Below are 15,532 nucleotides of genomic sequence, written 5' to 3' on the forward strand. Positions count from 1 at the left end.
TTTCCTCCAAATTCCAAATGCTTGCTTCTGACTGTTGAAATTAACATTATTTTTTTCATTGACTGGCTCAGTCAATGAGAGCATGAATAGTTTTTTGGCATCTATTAATGTATATTCAGTGAGAATTGTAATGTTTTCCTCAAATCATCATAGTATTGATTGATACGGTGACTTTTCCTGTAATATTTCATGCTGATGTCTGCAAAGAGTCTCAGCTCTGAATTTTAAGAATGCTTTCAATGAGAGATGTTTTTGGTGGCCTTAAAGTTTGCTTCTTAAAAGTGCTTTGTAGCAGAGTAGGTAGGACTTGTACCTGTTTGTGCATTCCAGAGGGAGGAAAATATAACAGTCTTGTAGCTTTGGTTAAAATACCTTCCTAATGATAATCTTTTCAGTCAACTTTATCATTTCCTAAGTGAAAAGGCTTTAAGTGATTACATTGTCTGCCTTTTTCTCCTTGTATTTATCCCATGGGTCATTTTCTGTCAGTTTTGACAGATGGATAAAAATCTCCATTTCTAGTTCTCTATTAATTTCTGTAAAAAAAACCCTCTGCATTGGGAGATACTGCTGATGTATCCCCTGCTAGTTAAAAACCACACTATCCAGAGATGAGTTGAGTTGCAAGCTGTAAGTCCACAAAACCCCAGTTTTAGTCATTTTGCTCTTTTGTGGAATGGAATCACTTGCTTCCTTGGCCTTTGAGGGAACCAAAGCAAGGTTTCCGCTCGTAACAAGTTGTGCCTGTATGCCTTGTGTGATTTGTGCCATGGAGGTGGCTGATTCAGTAGTAGAAATGTGATTATATAAAGAGAAAGAAACAATCTTTGTTGTGAAGTAAGTTTCTATTATTTCAGTTTTATTTTGATGGCTGGTGGGAATCTGTTGTCTCTAGAAATTGGGTAGCCTGAGGACATACTCCCTTTATAGCCATTTAGAATGAGTTTTAGCTGTATGCTGTACATCACAGGTTGGAGTAAATTAGTATATGTGTGCCAGTATGTTTTTGCTGTAGTCTGCTGAAGTCATTAGTCCCAGTTGGAATCCATTGTAGAATGAATTTGATTAAATATACACAGTTGGATGAACTCAATACAGCAATATTTCTTGTTCCTCCTCACTAAGATGATGTGCCTGTCACACTGTGGCTGTGTCCTTCCTTGTGTTTAGTTTGACCAATATTTGCTGTATTTATAATAGTTTTGTACATAATTTCTTGGTTATATATGCTTGGTTCTCTCTGCTGAGTTGACAAAAGTCCTAATTCATTTTGAAGGTAACTAACCAGGTAAAGTTGAGACCTTGAAAGGGTCTTTTTTACTTACAGGAATTTTGTGTATATAACCAAATTTTTGATGCTCGGCTTGAACTTCCTATAGAATTCTGAAAATTAGCAACCTAGCCAGGTTTTTCTAAATTGCTAAAAACATGCATACTGTACTCAAGTGCAACTTAGCAAAAAAAAAAGTATTATTATTCCTGATGTATTTTGTCTATGAGAATACACATTCTGATTTTTAGTGCCCATCCCCACTGCAGTTAAATAATGCATAGCTACAAATAAAATGTTGTCAAAGAGCAGACATATTCTCTGCTGCAGAATATATGGAAGACTCTGTTGGGAAATAAAACTGGATCTTTCTAAAATTTTCATAGAGAAATACAAAATAGACAGTGGAGAGAGAAATGGAAAACGTGTTTGTTGTAGCAGAGTCTCCATAGCAATAGAAAGCTGAAATTTCATAACCTTAAATTGCTGTGCTTTAGATAGAAAATCATACTGCAATGTAACCGAATTATGAGGCATTTTAAATATGAAGTGGTGGTAGTACAATGAGAAAAAGAATCCTGCTCTGCAGTGAAAAGTCTGCTGGGGTGAAAACTTTCTATTCACAGTAGCAGCCATGGAGATAGCAGCTTTCAGTCTGTCATATCCACCCCCCCATTCCCCCATGACTTATAATTTAGGCCAGCGTGACAGGGAGATGATAATACGTTTGCTTCTGAATTCGACAACGCTGCAGTAGTGGTTCTCGATTTTTTTTTTTTTTAATGATTGTTCCTTGTTATCATGTGCTTAGAAAACAAAGAGAAAATACCAGAATCTCATTGTGTTGCCTAGATAAAGTTTATTTTGCTTGTAATCCACAGGCTACAAATTGTCAGTAAAGCAGTTGCTTTTTCTTTCTCTTTCCTTCTACTCGTTCAGGCAGGAACCATGCTGACAGTAGGTGTGAGCATCTATTGTGTGAAGAGTTTGGCTTCAAACAGCTGTTAGGTTTTAATTAAAATGTCTTGTACTCTCATGCTAATATTAATGGTTATTTAGTAAGTCAGTAAAATTGTTTATCAGACAATGGATGGAATAACTTTTTCAAGTGTCAGAAGCAATACCGTTTAAGAATCTCTACACATATTTCTCTATTTTATAAAGTGCAGGTCATGCAATGGGAAACACTTCTGCAGATCATGGGACTATAGCTTAAAGCATTTTCAGTTTGATTTTGCTGGAAAAGAAGACATGGACAGTAATGCATTAATATAACTTCATGTTACAAGCTGTAAGTGTTCACTGGGGGCCCTGGGCCCATGCACTGGATAGTGAGTGCATCATTAAGAGCGGTGGTGGATAAAAAATAAGGAGAAACAGTCTGTGCAAATTGAAACATCTGTTTCCCTTTCCCAGAAGTCCAAGGTCTGTTAGCTGTCTTAGCATGTGAACTGGCGGAGGGCCATAACCTGCTGTTCACCAGCCTGTTTCCCAGATATTTTATCCTGAGAAACAGTTCTTATCCATCCGACTGTCACATTAGTGACAGAAGTGTGTTCCAGATCAGACTGCTCCTACCACACTGCTATGGGGTATAATTCTCCCCTGGGAGGATTAGCTCCAGGGTTAGTACTTGTAGCTGAACAGAAGGAAATACGAAGGCTGTGAATTGAAGCTGTAGGCAGGTGTGTGTTGTGCTGGTCACCTTCCAAAAGAAAGAATGTAGATGAGAAATAAGTTTTTATGAGCTTCACTCTTTACCAGGGGTGTAACTGCTTAGGGGGTCTTGACACAGCCCGAGTAACACAACATGCTGCTGGTCCACCTGGGCAAGCGTACCTTCTAAGAAAAATGCACAGAATTAATTGATGTTTCATCTGATAAAATTGTTAAGAATTGGTTCATAGGCTTCAGATTAGAATGTGGTTTGTAGGTCCCCATTCTCACATGCAAATAGTGCACTCTCAGTTCTGTTCAATTGTTTAAATGCTTGAAAAGCAGACTGGATGCAGTACTGACCCAGGGTTTTGGTCAGGGGCAGTACAGCATTTTTTTCTGCCATTAGTTTTGGAAGCAGGAAGCTACTTTTTCCAGGATAGCCTGAGAATTCAGCCCTATGTATCTTGCCATCCAGGAGGCTTCCTTGAATACCAAATAGGCATTACTACCTGGGGCCTTCTCTGAGCAAAGTTTCTTCCTTCCCCCTTCTGTTCTTGGCAGCTACAGAACCCTCTCTGTCTTATTTACTGGGTTTTGTCTAATTTACATCTCTCCAACTCCTGAGAAAGCAATAGCTTTTTTTCTGATTGTCTCTTCTACAAATCTAAGCACATGATCACCTACCAGAAGATTTCAGTACTAGACGAAAAAAAATTGAAGCTTGACACAGTCAAGACTTCTTTTGCTTTTCAGTGGTCACTGTAATTATCTCCATTCAGTCATTCTTGGCTCATTTTATTCAACCTTTTCCAAGGTACACTAGAAAATATGTTATCATTTTTATAAAATCCCACTTTCATGTTTCCATGAAGCTTGGTGATTTCAAAATCCCTCTTCTAAAAACCCAAGTGTATGTTCTAAATTACTAGGATGGTTTTGATTAAACTGACGGACCTCCTTTTGATTGGCAGACTCATTTCTTCCACAGAAGAAAACTGACACTGCAACAAGAAAAAGAATTTCAGCTTAGATAACAGATGACTTTAACATGCCTTTTACTAGACTTTTTAAAGGGTAACTGCCTTTGTTATCAGCAGTTAACACTTTTTTTGCCCTTCTGTTAGGAACCTTTGGCATTTTGGTGCTAAAGTTCTTGCATTCCACTTGCAAACGCTCCTTTAGTAAAGTTACTGCACTAGGCAATATTCTTTCTAAAACGATGGAATAGATGCTTTTTTGGTTTTGTGTCTTCATGACTTGGATTTCCTTTAAGTTCCATTTAGGACTAGTCTAGTATCGCATTGGATGTGTTCAGTCACCTATAAAACACACAGAAATTCATCAGATGAGAAGTCAGTAATTGGGTGCAGTTTCATACCCAGTACTCCAGCCACACTTTCGTCAAGGAAGGTCAGATTTCCCATTTTCATATTCAAGAAGTTGGTTTCTTTTTAATTAGCCTGTTTTTTCATGGGACTTCCCTTTTGGTACTTGAAGTGCTGTTGATGATGTAAATGCTAGTGTTAGTAATGAACGTTACACAGAACTGTTTAAAAGGTCCAAGTTTACATTTTTGCAGTGATATGTTCTATTTATCCTTTTCCTTCATCTTTGCCTTGTTTTTCTTACAAGCTGGTAACTTGCACTACCTTTTTTCTTTCAGGGCAGTTTCTCTTACTACTGTGTTACAGAAACTGATGAAAACATAGAGAAATCCATGTTTACAAATCCAGAGGATGTAGTAGTAGATGAGGCAGAGCTTGCTTTGTTAGCTTCTGTTCCTGCCCAGCACCTACCACTGAGTCAAACAGCCACAGACCTTGGATTTTTGTTGAGGCTAATGCTGCAGAGTGATATCTTGATAGGTGATAATTTAGCAGGCAAACAAAATCAGACATGATATTTTTATGGTTATTATTATTATTTTTCATAGTCTTCCTTCTATTCTCTAAGTTCACTTCCTTACAAGCTTTCTGATGCAATAAAATAATAAAACCAGAAACAAGCACAAACAAACAAAACCCCAAGTAAAACAAAAGCAAAACCAACCAACCAAAAAAAAAACCCCAGACGAAGAATTTTCAAGTGTTTCTGATATAATCTGTCACAAATTCCCTGAGTATTTACATACTTGCTGAAAGGAAAGTTAATGTCTCACATTTGATTTTCATTTCTCCTTTCTCATATTTTTCAAAACTGGTTTTATGACACATGTATTTGTTTTGGTTTGGTTTCATTGGTTGTGAATAGAAGCTCCTGGAATGCAGTTTGTGAACACTGTGTTTGTGCTGATCAGTTTAAACCTCTCTCTTTAAAACTAATAGGAGATACGAAGTAAATAAAATAACAGCCTGTGGTTTTTTTGAAAAATGAGTGAAAGAGCCGGTTTTATTCAGCCAGTTGGTAGCCTAAGTAGCATATCCATGAAATGAAAATTCTTACTAAAAGTATTTTGAAAAAGAAAGTGCTCAGAATTCATATTTTTGCATGCTTAAAAAAACCTATTGGCCTGTAATTCTAGTTTTGTGCCTTCAAAAATACTAATGGTTGCAAATACTACTGAAAAAGATGCTTAGCGTATTTCAGAAGTTTTTCGTGCTGCTAAAGTAAATAAAAAGAAAGATACCTGCTTGCAGTGCTGGTTTCTATGCTTTTAATTTTTATATTATTTATTTTATATTTTTATTTGAGGGCCATAGCTACTGTAGATATTGGCAATAATTTTCTTCAGCTACTATCAGTAAAGTCCTTGCTCTGTTGGTTGATGATAGTAGATGTGCTGGGAAAATGAGACACCTAGTCCCAAAACAGAGACTAAACCCTAGAATTCATGGTAATAATATTTCACTGATTACACTTGGCTCATTGTCTTTTCCTGGCATGTCAAAATCAAATCTGACAAACTGTGTTTATGTTGGGCAGGAGGCAGAGAACATGCATTGTCTGTGACCAGTGGTATTTCTTCTGAGTCTGAAATAGCCTGTGGACCCAATCTCATGACAAAATCCCTGAAAGTGCTTTGTGTATTCGATTAGCATATTTGGAAAAAAACCCCTTTTGATTTAATTGATGAATGAATTCTACCATTATTTGGGGTCAATTCTGTCACAAATGTAAAAAGCCACTTGACTCAGTACTTAAAATTGACACTTTCTCTGAAATTGTGTGCATTTTGACAAACTGGCTGAAAACCAGCATGGATTTGTGGTGTGAGATGTAGCAGTGATCCTTCGTAGATGGATCTTAAGATTGTGTTTTCATTATTGCTACTAACAGAACAAAAGGTTTTTTGATGACCCTGTCCTCAAATTTAGCAGAATAGTAATTGATTAATTGTGAGTTAATGTTTTCAGTAAAATAATAACAATAGCAACATTGAAGTATAAGGGAAAAATGTAATATTTAGGTATAAATCACGCTACTGAAGGCAGAAAAAAATGCACTTTATGCATCATAATGAAATTATAGCTAAACCTGTCAGTTGCGTGGAGGAATGATGATGGCTTTATATACATATAAGGAAGACTGGTATAGATAACTCATCCCAGCTGTTAAAATAGTCTTTTTGGCTACAGTAATTGAAGCCTATCTATAAAGGTGTTAAAATAGTGTGCTGCAGGGATGGTATAGGTTTCTTTTGGTGGATGTGTATGCTGATGTTTTACTTTGAGACCGTGAAGGTCTACAGAACTGTAACCAAACAACACAGTTTTTTCCAAATATGTTCTCATTTTTGGGGCTGGTTTTTTTTTTTTTATATATATATTTACTTTTGCCTCTAGCAGTCTTGTTGTATGTCATAATTCTGTAGAGGATCCAGTTGGCTTCAACTGTGCTGTCATTTGACAAAAATGCACTGAAATTTGATAAGGCAACCTTCAGAAAAAAACTCCACATGGTATCTGATACTAAAATGATACAGTAAGTACATGCTTTAAAATTGTGTATTAGAATGTTTAAGTTCTCACTGGCATAAGCTAATGTCTTAAAAGTAATGTGTTTGCTTTGTGTATCGTGAGGTAGCACATAGTACACATTCTTAGTTAAAATATGCAGGGAAAGAACAGCGTAAAAATTTGATTGGTTTTGGGTTTTTTTTACTGTAAGCATGTCATGAAGTTGAACTGCATTGCATAGAGGGTTATAGGATGCAGCATTTTAAATGTCGTTAAGCATGTGAACAAAAGCACAATGACTTACTAGTGAACAGCCTGTGGTTGCAGCTGAGATGTCTCGCTGGTACTCACTAAAGCTGGTGAGAAGGCTAATTCAGACTGATGCTTACACAAGAGAGCATTTTCATTTGATCCAGAGTGGATTGTTTGGGCCGTAAGACTGATGTCTGTAGGCTTACAAGAACAATTCTTTCTTCTTTGTGAGGCTGTAACAAAATTTTATGGATGGAATTTAGCAGAATAAACTCTTAAAAGATAAACTAAAATTTAAGGGAGAGGTGACCAGCAAGTTGTCTGTTGCCATATAGTAAGTACATACCTTAAGTAATGGTTGGTCTCGGAATGTAACTCACCAATAAACAGAATAGCCAAAGCAATAAGGATTGGTATATAATGACGTAGCTTGGCAGTATAGTTTGCGTCATCCACTGGCAGAGACAGCTTCCTACTCCTGGGCTCCTAACCTTGTATCAGTGGATAATTACTTCCTTTTTTTGGAAGGGGTAGTTACCAGACTTTCTTACACCCAGCCCGTTCTCCTTCAAAACCAATGGGAACATCTGGCCACAGGCAATGAAATACTGGCTTTGGAGATACTCAGCTGTTACATTTGCTAAATGAAACATTCAGTAAGAGTGAACTGAGGCTGATGTTATCAGGGTTTTCCCTTCCAGTTTTTTTTGACAAGAGGCATTAATCTTCCTTCTCTTGCTGCAGTTGCAGTTGTGAGTGTGGTAGCAGTCTGAAATGGCCTGTCAGTTCAAAGATTAGCAGCATTTGTAGCCCAGTAGACACAAGAGAGACTTACTGTTGGAGCAAGAAAGAAGCACTCTGCAAAATGGCACATTTGTTACAGGTTAAAAGTAAAAATAGTCTGGTTTTCGTTTTTGCTTTTTGTAGTGTAGTAAAAATTGGACTTGGGAAGACCTCAGCAAATCCTTCCCTGGGGCAATTTTCTGGTTGTGTATTTTTTATGGTTAATGATGTTTTTTCTGTTTTGTCAAAAATATTAGTGTTTATTGTCTAAATGTGCTATGTAAGTCAAACACACAGTGACTTGAGTTGAGAGAAGACAGCCTAAGAAATGTGAATGTTTCAAGTTGCTTCTTTTTAGAGCAGTTCTAACATGTAGAGTTCAAACATTGTCTACCCGGAGTTATAATCATCGTTACCAACTTCAGTGAAATTAACTGAAGTCTGTAGTGCGTCTTAGTCAAAAAAAATTGTGAGTTAAGGATATCCAGAAGTTTTTTTGTTATAATACTTGATTTAAAGTGGAAAACGTTAACAGTGTTGTTTTCACAAATAAAAATAGGTTTATTCTGTAAAACAATGTACTTTTTTTGACAGGGTTTAAGAGGAGTGAAGATTTACCTGTTGGTCAGGAATAAGGCTTTCTGAGAAGTGGCACTAAATAATATTAAATTAGACAAGTCAGGCAATTATAAAGGGGAATAGCTGGTAAGTTTGTATTATGGAGAGTAGGAGATGAGAAAAGGATAGGTAGCTAAGGAAGAAGTTGACAGCGGTGAAAAACAGAAAGTGGTAACAAAATTCTAGTATTAAAGTCTTGTGAATGGTTTTCTGTGAGTGGCAAGTCAAGAAGCTGATGTTTGCAGCAGTATTTTAGGCCATCCAGAAGGGGACCAGAGGTAATGAAATAAAAAAAGTTAGGATTTTTGGGGTTTACTTGTATGTGTGAAAAACAGGCCAGGTTTGGGGGCAAGGTGGTTGTTTGTTTTTCATTTAGAAGACAGGTTTGTTTACTTAAAATGTCAAATTCCTCAGCTCACAGGACCTGCAGGATTTAAGTTGGAATTCCTGCCTCCTTTTCTTGTGTCCAAGTGTAAGTAGTTGGTGGTAGACAGAACTTCCACATCAAGGAACACACTTGGCTGTTAGGCAGATGAAAGAAAAGGCTGGACAAAGTGTAGCTCTTCCTAGAGCATTTGCTGTAGCTGGCATTAGAAATAGATGGTAAAGATAAGCACAAGTTAGGGTAGTTTATCTCCATGAAAAACAAAGTGGTATTAGTGTCACAAGTGCTTACATGTTTATCTGCCATGAAGCAGAGTAGGACAAATGTGAAACTCATTTCAGACAAATTATAAAAATAGATTACATTTCTCTGCCAGTAGTACCAGTAGTAAAGCAAAACTGAGAATAAGCCTTGCATATGATGATAGAAAATGTGGTTTTAAGTTGTAGAAGGAAAATGCCACAAGCATTCCGGTTCCCCTAACAAATCAAATGGTGCCTAAATATGTTCCCAGAGTATAGCTTGGAACTGGATTAAAAACCAGCTCATTAAGTAACATACAGTTAACCACAGGCATTTGATAATTTAGAGTACCGCATTTATTGAATACTGATATATTTTGTTGCAAGTTGACCCTAAAGATAACTATAAAGGAATTAACTAGAAAATGCTATGAATTGACGGAAGTTTTTTCATAAATTAGACCTCATTTAGAAAAATAAGTCTTAAGTGATATACAAGAAAATAATATAGTTTCAATTCTCTAAAAGATTGTTTGTTTTACCTGAAGTATTTTGTTGCCCCCAAAAGCTGAGGTTTTGCATTCTATTAAACCCTTGCTTCTTAAGAGTTACAGAGGAATGTACCCAGATTCCCTCTGAATAGTTGAGGATCTGTGTACACCACTTACACACCTGTTATGTTTAAAAAAGGATATATAAAATAACACAGGAAGTTGCTCCAATTTACTACCTTTAAATATTTAGATTTATAAAGGGATGCAAAATTAGTGTTTAAAAGGGACACTAAACTTTAGTGTTGACAGTCTCAAAGAGCATAGGGAAAATTCAGTCCTGCCATTAATTCTACATGCTTCCTTATTACTTCTTTAAACAGCATTGTAGCAAGGCATTTTATACCTTGGTTTAAGTTGTTCAGTTTTTTCTTTTCTATGGGAAATGCTAACAGGTCATTATATTCAGTTGGTCATTGAAATAAGTGTGAGCAAAGTCCTCTGTCCAGAAAGTCTCTCACTGCTTCACAGGATTCCACAGAGATTTAAGACAATTAGAAATTCTTAAAAATCTGTTTCCTACTGTTGCTGGCCCCTCCAGCCTGGTGTCACACCAAAATAGCAGCAAGCCATGTGGTTTAGAAGAGCGAGTTTTGCTGCTGGTAAATCAGCAATAGCAGGATTGCAGTGGGATGGCTGCAGGGGCAGCATGGGGAGCAGAGATGGCGACTGCATCTAATGAGCAGTCCCAGGCCTCATATACCAAGGCCAGACTCACCCTGAAGGCTGGTCAGCACCAGCAGGGAAACAGGTTGTTTCCCCTGGGCTCAACAGCCAACCCAAACTGGCCAAAGGGCTATTCTGTGCCATCTGGCATGGCATTTGGCAATAAAAGCTGAAGCAGGAGGGAGGAAGGAGGGACATTTATGGCTATGGCATTTGTCTTCCACTTCTTGAGCCACGTGCGTGCTGAAGCGCAGCTTTCCGGGAAGCACTTGGACACCTGCGTGCTGATAGGAAGCTGTGAATCAGTTCCTTTTCCCATTCTGCTAGGGCACACAGCTTTTGCTTTCCTTATTAAACTGCCATTACCTACACCCACAAGTCTCCTCACCATCCTTCAGTCTTCTCTGCGTTTTGTGGGAGCAGAGAGTGAGTGCTCCACTGGGTGAAGGCTTGACTGTTCACCAGGATCAGTCCACAGTGGGGGAGCAAGTGTCCTGCTGCCATCAGATGACCAGGCTGCCCAAGTGTCAGCAGACTGCCCGGTCTTGAACACTTAAGCCTCAAAATTAGTAGGTGTGTGGTAGGTTCTTGCTTTTCTTTTAGCATTATCTCAGTTAAATTAACTGGGATTTTCAACTGTGTCAGACTGATGCAATTTTAGTTTCCAGTTTTTCTATTTAGCCACTATGAAACGTTGTGCTTATTCCTCTCATGCACATCTAATGAATCCCCGTTCATGTTACTGTATAGCATTTAATTATAATTGCTTGCTTTTCCCAAGAGGTAGTTGCTTCAATTATTGCAAAAACTGGGAGGAATTAAGTTGGTACAGACAAACAAGGCATAATAATTTCCTTCTTTCAGATATTTGTGTTTGTAGACTAAATTACTTTCTTCAGTTTTGTCTATTTTAAGCAGTTAGGTAAAGGAAAATTGTAATACAAAGAAGACTTCTTATATATAATTCTATGATCTTTCAAATATTGGTGTCATAAAAGGTTTCTGTCTGGTAGGTAACAATATATGGTTTTAAAACGGAAGTGTTGGCTTGGTTGACATTCTAACATAGCCAAATATGCATGAGCTTTGGAAGTATAGTAGTGTAAATCATTAGGAGGAAAAATCTGTAAAATACCTGCTGCAGATTCCATGAAATCATGGTTTTCTCACAGAAAAGAACCTTTCTTCAGCTCAAGAAATTTAAGGTGAATAGATACTGTTTTGATTTTATTTAAAACATGACAAAAATTTAGATTTTCAGCACTTAATAATCCTTTTTTTTTCTTTCTGAGGGGGGAAAAAAAGAGCAATTGCCGTCATGTATTGTCTATTACATTACAAATGTGGGGAAGGAACTGTTACTAACATCAGGTATTCCAGTTCTGAAAAAAATGTCTCCTTCTCCCATCAGGTTGTGGTGTGCTGTTCAGGGTTTTTTTAAAGACATTGCGGGGGGTGGAGGTGAGGGTTGTTGTTTTATGTAAAAGTAGATTACTGTTTGTGGGGGAGTTACCCAAACTGGAACAGATTTTGGCCTTTGCAGCAGTAAGTACTTATATTCAAACTGTACTACCTACTGTGGAGCACCAAATATAAGTTTACAGATTAAGCTTGGTTTAGAACTGAGAATGTCACGTGAATCTCTGAAGTGAAGTCATGGTGCCTATTGCAAAAACGGCATAGGCAGAGGTTTTGAGAATGAAGGAATGGGAATTCTGTAATAGAATTACATCTGCCTCCCATTATCATGTTTTCTGCACCAAAAATAATGTTATCTCTAGCCTCTGTGATAGTTGGGCTTCAAAGTAATGGATTCTTTGTACCTGTGTAGAATCTTAGACTTGCTTTGTTTCCCTTGCCCTCCATCTGAAAAGGTGTGTGTTTGGCAGGTGCAGTGCACACTTAATGGCACAGTTTTCAAATTGCCGTCACAGCCTAAAGGCTGCCTTTGCTTCCATCTTCCTATATACCCATCAACTTTGTATGCTTGGGAATGCTTCTTGGAGGCTGTGGAGGTGGGTTTCACACATGGAGAGCTTTGGGGGTACAATCAGGTCAGTATTTCATGAGGCCTTTGAATTGAGGTCCATAACTTCAGTGTCCCTATAAAAATTTTCTGTTAAAATTCCTATAAACAGACTTGTTGAACAAGCACTGTGGGACAGTGAGAACAGAGCAGTACAACAGGTTTCTGTGCTGTAAGAGTTAATAGGTAAGAGTAGGAGAAAGCTATTTTGTCAGAGTTTATAGGATAATGGTGGTATCTCTTGTGTTCAGGAAGTTATATTGAAAAACTCAGCTCACTGATCTTTTCTTTTGGTCTTTTAGTATTTGTCAAATTGTTCTTCAGCCATCAGAAAAAGCAAAAAGCCAGTATATTGGCCCAGTGTTGATCTGGGATTACATTAGGAAGGTGAAGTAGAGATTGATGCTGATCCTTTTCCTGTCATCCCTGTCTTGTTCCAGCAGTTTCGTGGTTTTACTCTGCAGTGAGATGTCAAAGCTACTTTCTTTAAGTCAATGTGGCATGCTCAACTGTTTTGAACAGCTACCAGAATTTTCTGAAGAATGCAGTAAATCATAGGAGAAATAATTTTTTTTTCATAATCTGAAACCCTCTTCAGTAGGAGAGAGGCATTAGCAGAGCCTGGCAGAAAGAAGGAAAATACTGTAGAGGAAAGTACTGTTTTACTCCAGGGAATACTTATAGGTCCTGTTACAATTAGCTCCACCACTCTCCCAAAAACCACACGGGCAGTTTTACAATTGCTAATGTTTTAAAAAATTTAAAATACACAAGTTGAAAATGAGTTAATAAACTAGAAAGTATGCCAAAATGGAGCCATACTTTTTCTTTTCTTTTAATTTAGCTTCAAAATGTTGGTCAAAGCTGCCATTCTGTGAACAGCACTTTTTTTTGTTTAAAGACAATTAAAAAATTCTGTACTAGATGAAAAACAGACACTGATTTTTCCAGTTGTGCAAAGAAGCTCATGTTTGGCAGCAAAGCAGAAGCTAACAGACTTGATGCTCTGTACCTAAGGAGGTGTGAGGAGCAAAAGGAGAACAGGAGCATCAGCTGCCAGAAATTAGAGCTTTGCTGGCCTCTCTCCAAAAATTTCTGCCTGTATCAGGTGACCATAGCGAATAGCATAAGTAAATCATCCTGGAGGGTATATTATCATTTCAGTCCTACCTGAGATTCAACTAATTCCCAAATTACATAGGTTTTTTCAAAGTATATTTCTTTAACTGGTATTTTTTGCTTAGCTTTTGCTCCAGGTATGTATACAGGTCATGCATATACATGGTTCAAATACATTCCCATCACTGAAAGCTTAGCAAGTTGTTCACCAAGATCTCAAGTCCTGAAAAGTCTGATGATCCAGTTCTTTGTCAGCCTAAGCCAATTTGGCTGCTGGCTTCCCGGGCTTGCCCTGCTGTGCCTCTCTTGCCCTGCATTCAGGCTGTGAGCTTGTCTGACCTTACACTGAACCTGTTTGGAGCACAAAGCTGGCAGGAAGCTATGCACTTCTCCTGAGATAGTTTCTTGGTGATTTAGCATGCTGAAATAGTTCAAAGCTGCTGCAAAGACATGAGTAGAAGCACATGGTCAAGCCTGAGGGGAACCGAACTGGGATACAGCTGCCAACATTTGGGTTAGCTCAGGATGCTCAGCTGGAGGTGATAGTTAAGGATAGAAAAGGGTACCTTCAAGAAGGGTTTACAGCCCTCAGGTCAGTATTGATTAAATCTGAGGTCTACCAGCAGAAATACAGAGTTGCCTCCTGTGCTGGAGAAAAGTGTGAAAACAGTGATGCTTCCAGAGATGTCCTCTTCAGGACCATCTTTGGGGGTGGATTGTACACTTGATGTTGAGCATGACTTTCTTTACTGGGATAAACTACCTACACTGAAAAACAATTCCCAGTGTTTCAGAAATTGCTTCCCATTTTTTGTGAGTCTGGCTATGTTGTCCTTTTATCTCATGAGATGGTGACTGGCCATTTTAAGACAATATTTAATATTTTGGGGTTTTGGCATGTTTGAGATTAAAGCCAAACTAAAAATAAAAACAATAAGAATGTGCAGTCACCCCAAAAAAATCTTCTTTCCCCCTCCCATTTGGTAAAAGATGAAGTGATCTTATTTCCCTCTTGCCTTAGAAATAATGTATGTTGTTCTTGGAAAAATTTACTGGGGAAAAATAGAATCTGATGCAGAAAGAATGGCTTTTATGTAATGGCATTTTCATTTTCAAAAGATCCTATAGTAAAGAGTTATAAAAAACCAAATGTAATAATATTTGTAATAGTTGGCTCTAATAATGAAGTGATTCTGTTTTGTGAGACTGGAAAAAATGGACTAAGTTTGTAGCTTTTTGTAGTCAAGAGAAAGAGAGGGTGATATATTTTGAATTCTGGAAATCTCTTCTTATACTAAAGTAACTGCTATATGAAAAGAAATGCATCCACAAGTCTCTGAATTCTCAGATTCTGGTGTTCCAGGTCTCTCTAAGTATTCAACTAAACTCGATACATTTATCCACAATGTAGTTATTTGTCTTTTAATATTTCATTCCTCTTGTCAGAGTAATAAGTTCGCGCAGGTTTTTTAACCTGTTATATAAGCAAATTGAGGTATTTTAAGAAGAGAATATGTTTTTAAAACAATTTCTCTGAGATTATTTTTCATTGTATAAATATTTAAGCTTTAAATAGTAACACTACAGATGTTAAAGGATGTTTTAGGAAATTCTGAACTCTACTTGTCCCTTCTCTTTTTACCATTATTTGCTGCAGGATTTGAACAAGCGCTTGTCCCTGCCCGCTGACATCAGGATACCTGATGTCTACCTGGAGAAGCTGCAGATTAACAGCCCGCCCTTTGACCAGCCAATGAGTCGGCGTTCTCGTCGAGCATCCCTAGTAAGTGTAATGCCCCCGCCTTTCTAGCCAACCTCTCAGGTCTTCAGAATCCATTTAATGCACAGGCCTGTATTCCATAGGTATATTTCAGCTTCATTTGCACTTTGACTTTTTTATTCCTGAACATCAGCATGTACCTGTCAAAATCCAGTGAAGAACTTCACACTTTCTTTCATTTTTTTCTGCTAACTTGGTCCTGTTGTATTTCTCTCTGAAGGTCTTGACCTATTGAAATCAGTGGCTAAACTCAACTCCCGAAGTACATACTTAAATCCTTCTGCT

At 37.7% G+C, this 15,532-nt stretch overlaps 1 protein-coding gene across 3 annotated transcripts in view; it reads left to right on the forward strand.

Annotated features, from left to right (window-relative positions):
* CDK17 (cyclin dependent kinase 17) overlaps positions 1 to 15,532 on the forward strand; it is a 90,579-nt gene that overhangs the window by 58,870 nt on the left and 16,177 nt on the right. For all 3 annotated transcript variants that reach the window (XM_082279723.1, XM_082279724.1, XM_082279725.1), the window contains one exon: positions 15,125 to 15,250. In XM_082279723.1, the coding sequence (XP_082135849.1) occupies positions 15,125 to 15,250 (126 nt within the window). The remainder of the gene's footprint in view (positions 1 to 15,124; positions 15,251 to 15,532) is intronic.

Source organism: Coloeus monedula (genome assembly GCF_965178545.1).
Source record: "Coloeus monedula genome assembly, chromosome: 4".
In the NCBI taxonomy this organism is placed as follows: Eukaryota; Metazoa; Chordata; class Aves; order Passeriformes; family Corvidae; genus Coloeus; species Coloeus monedula.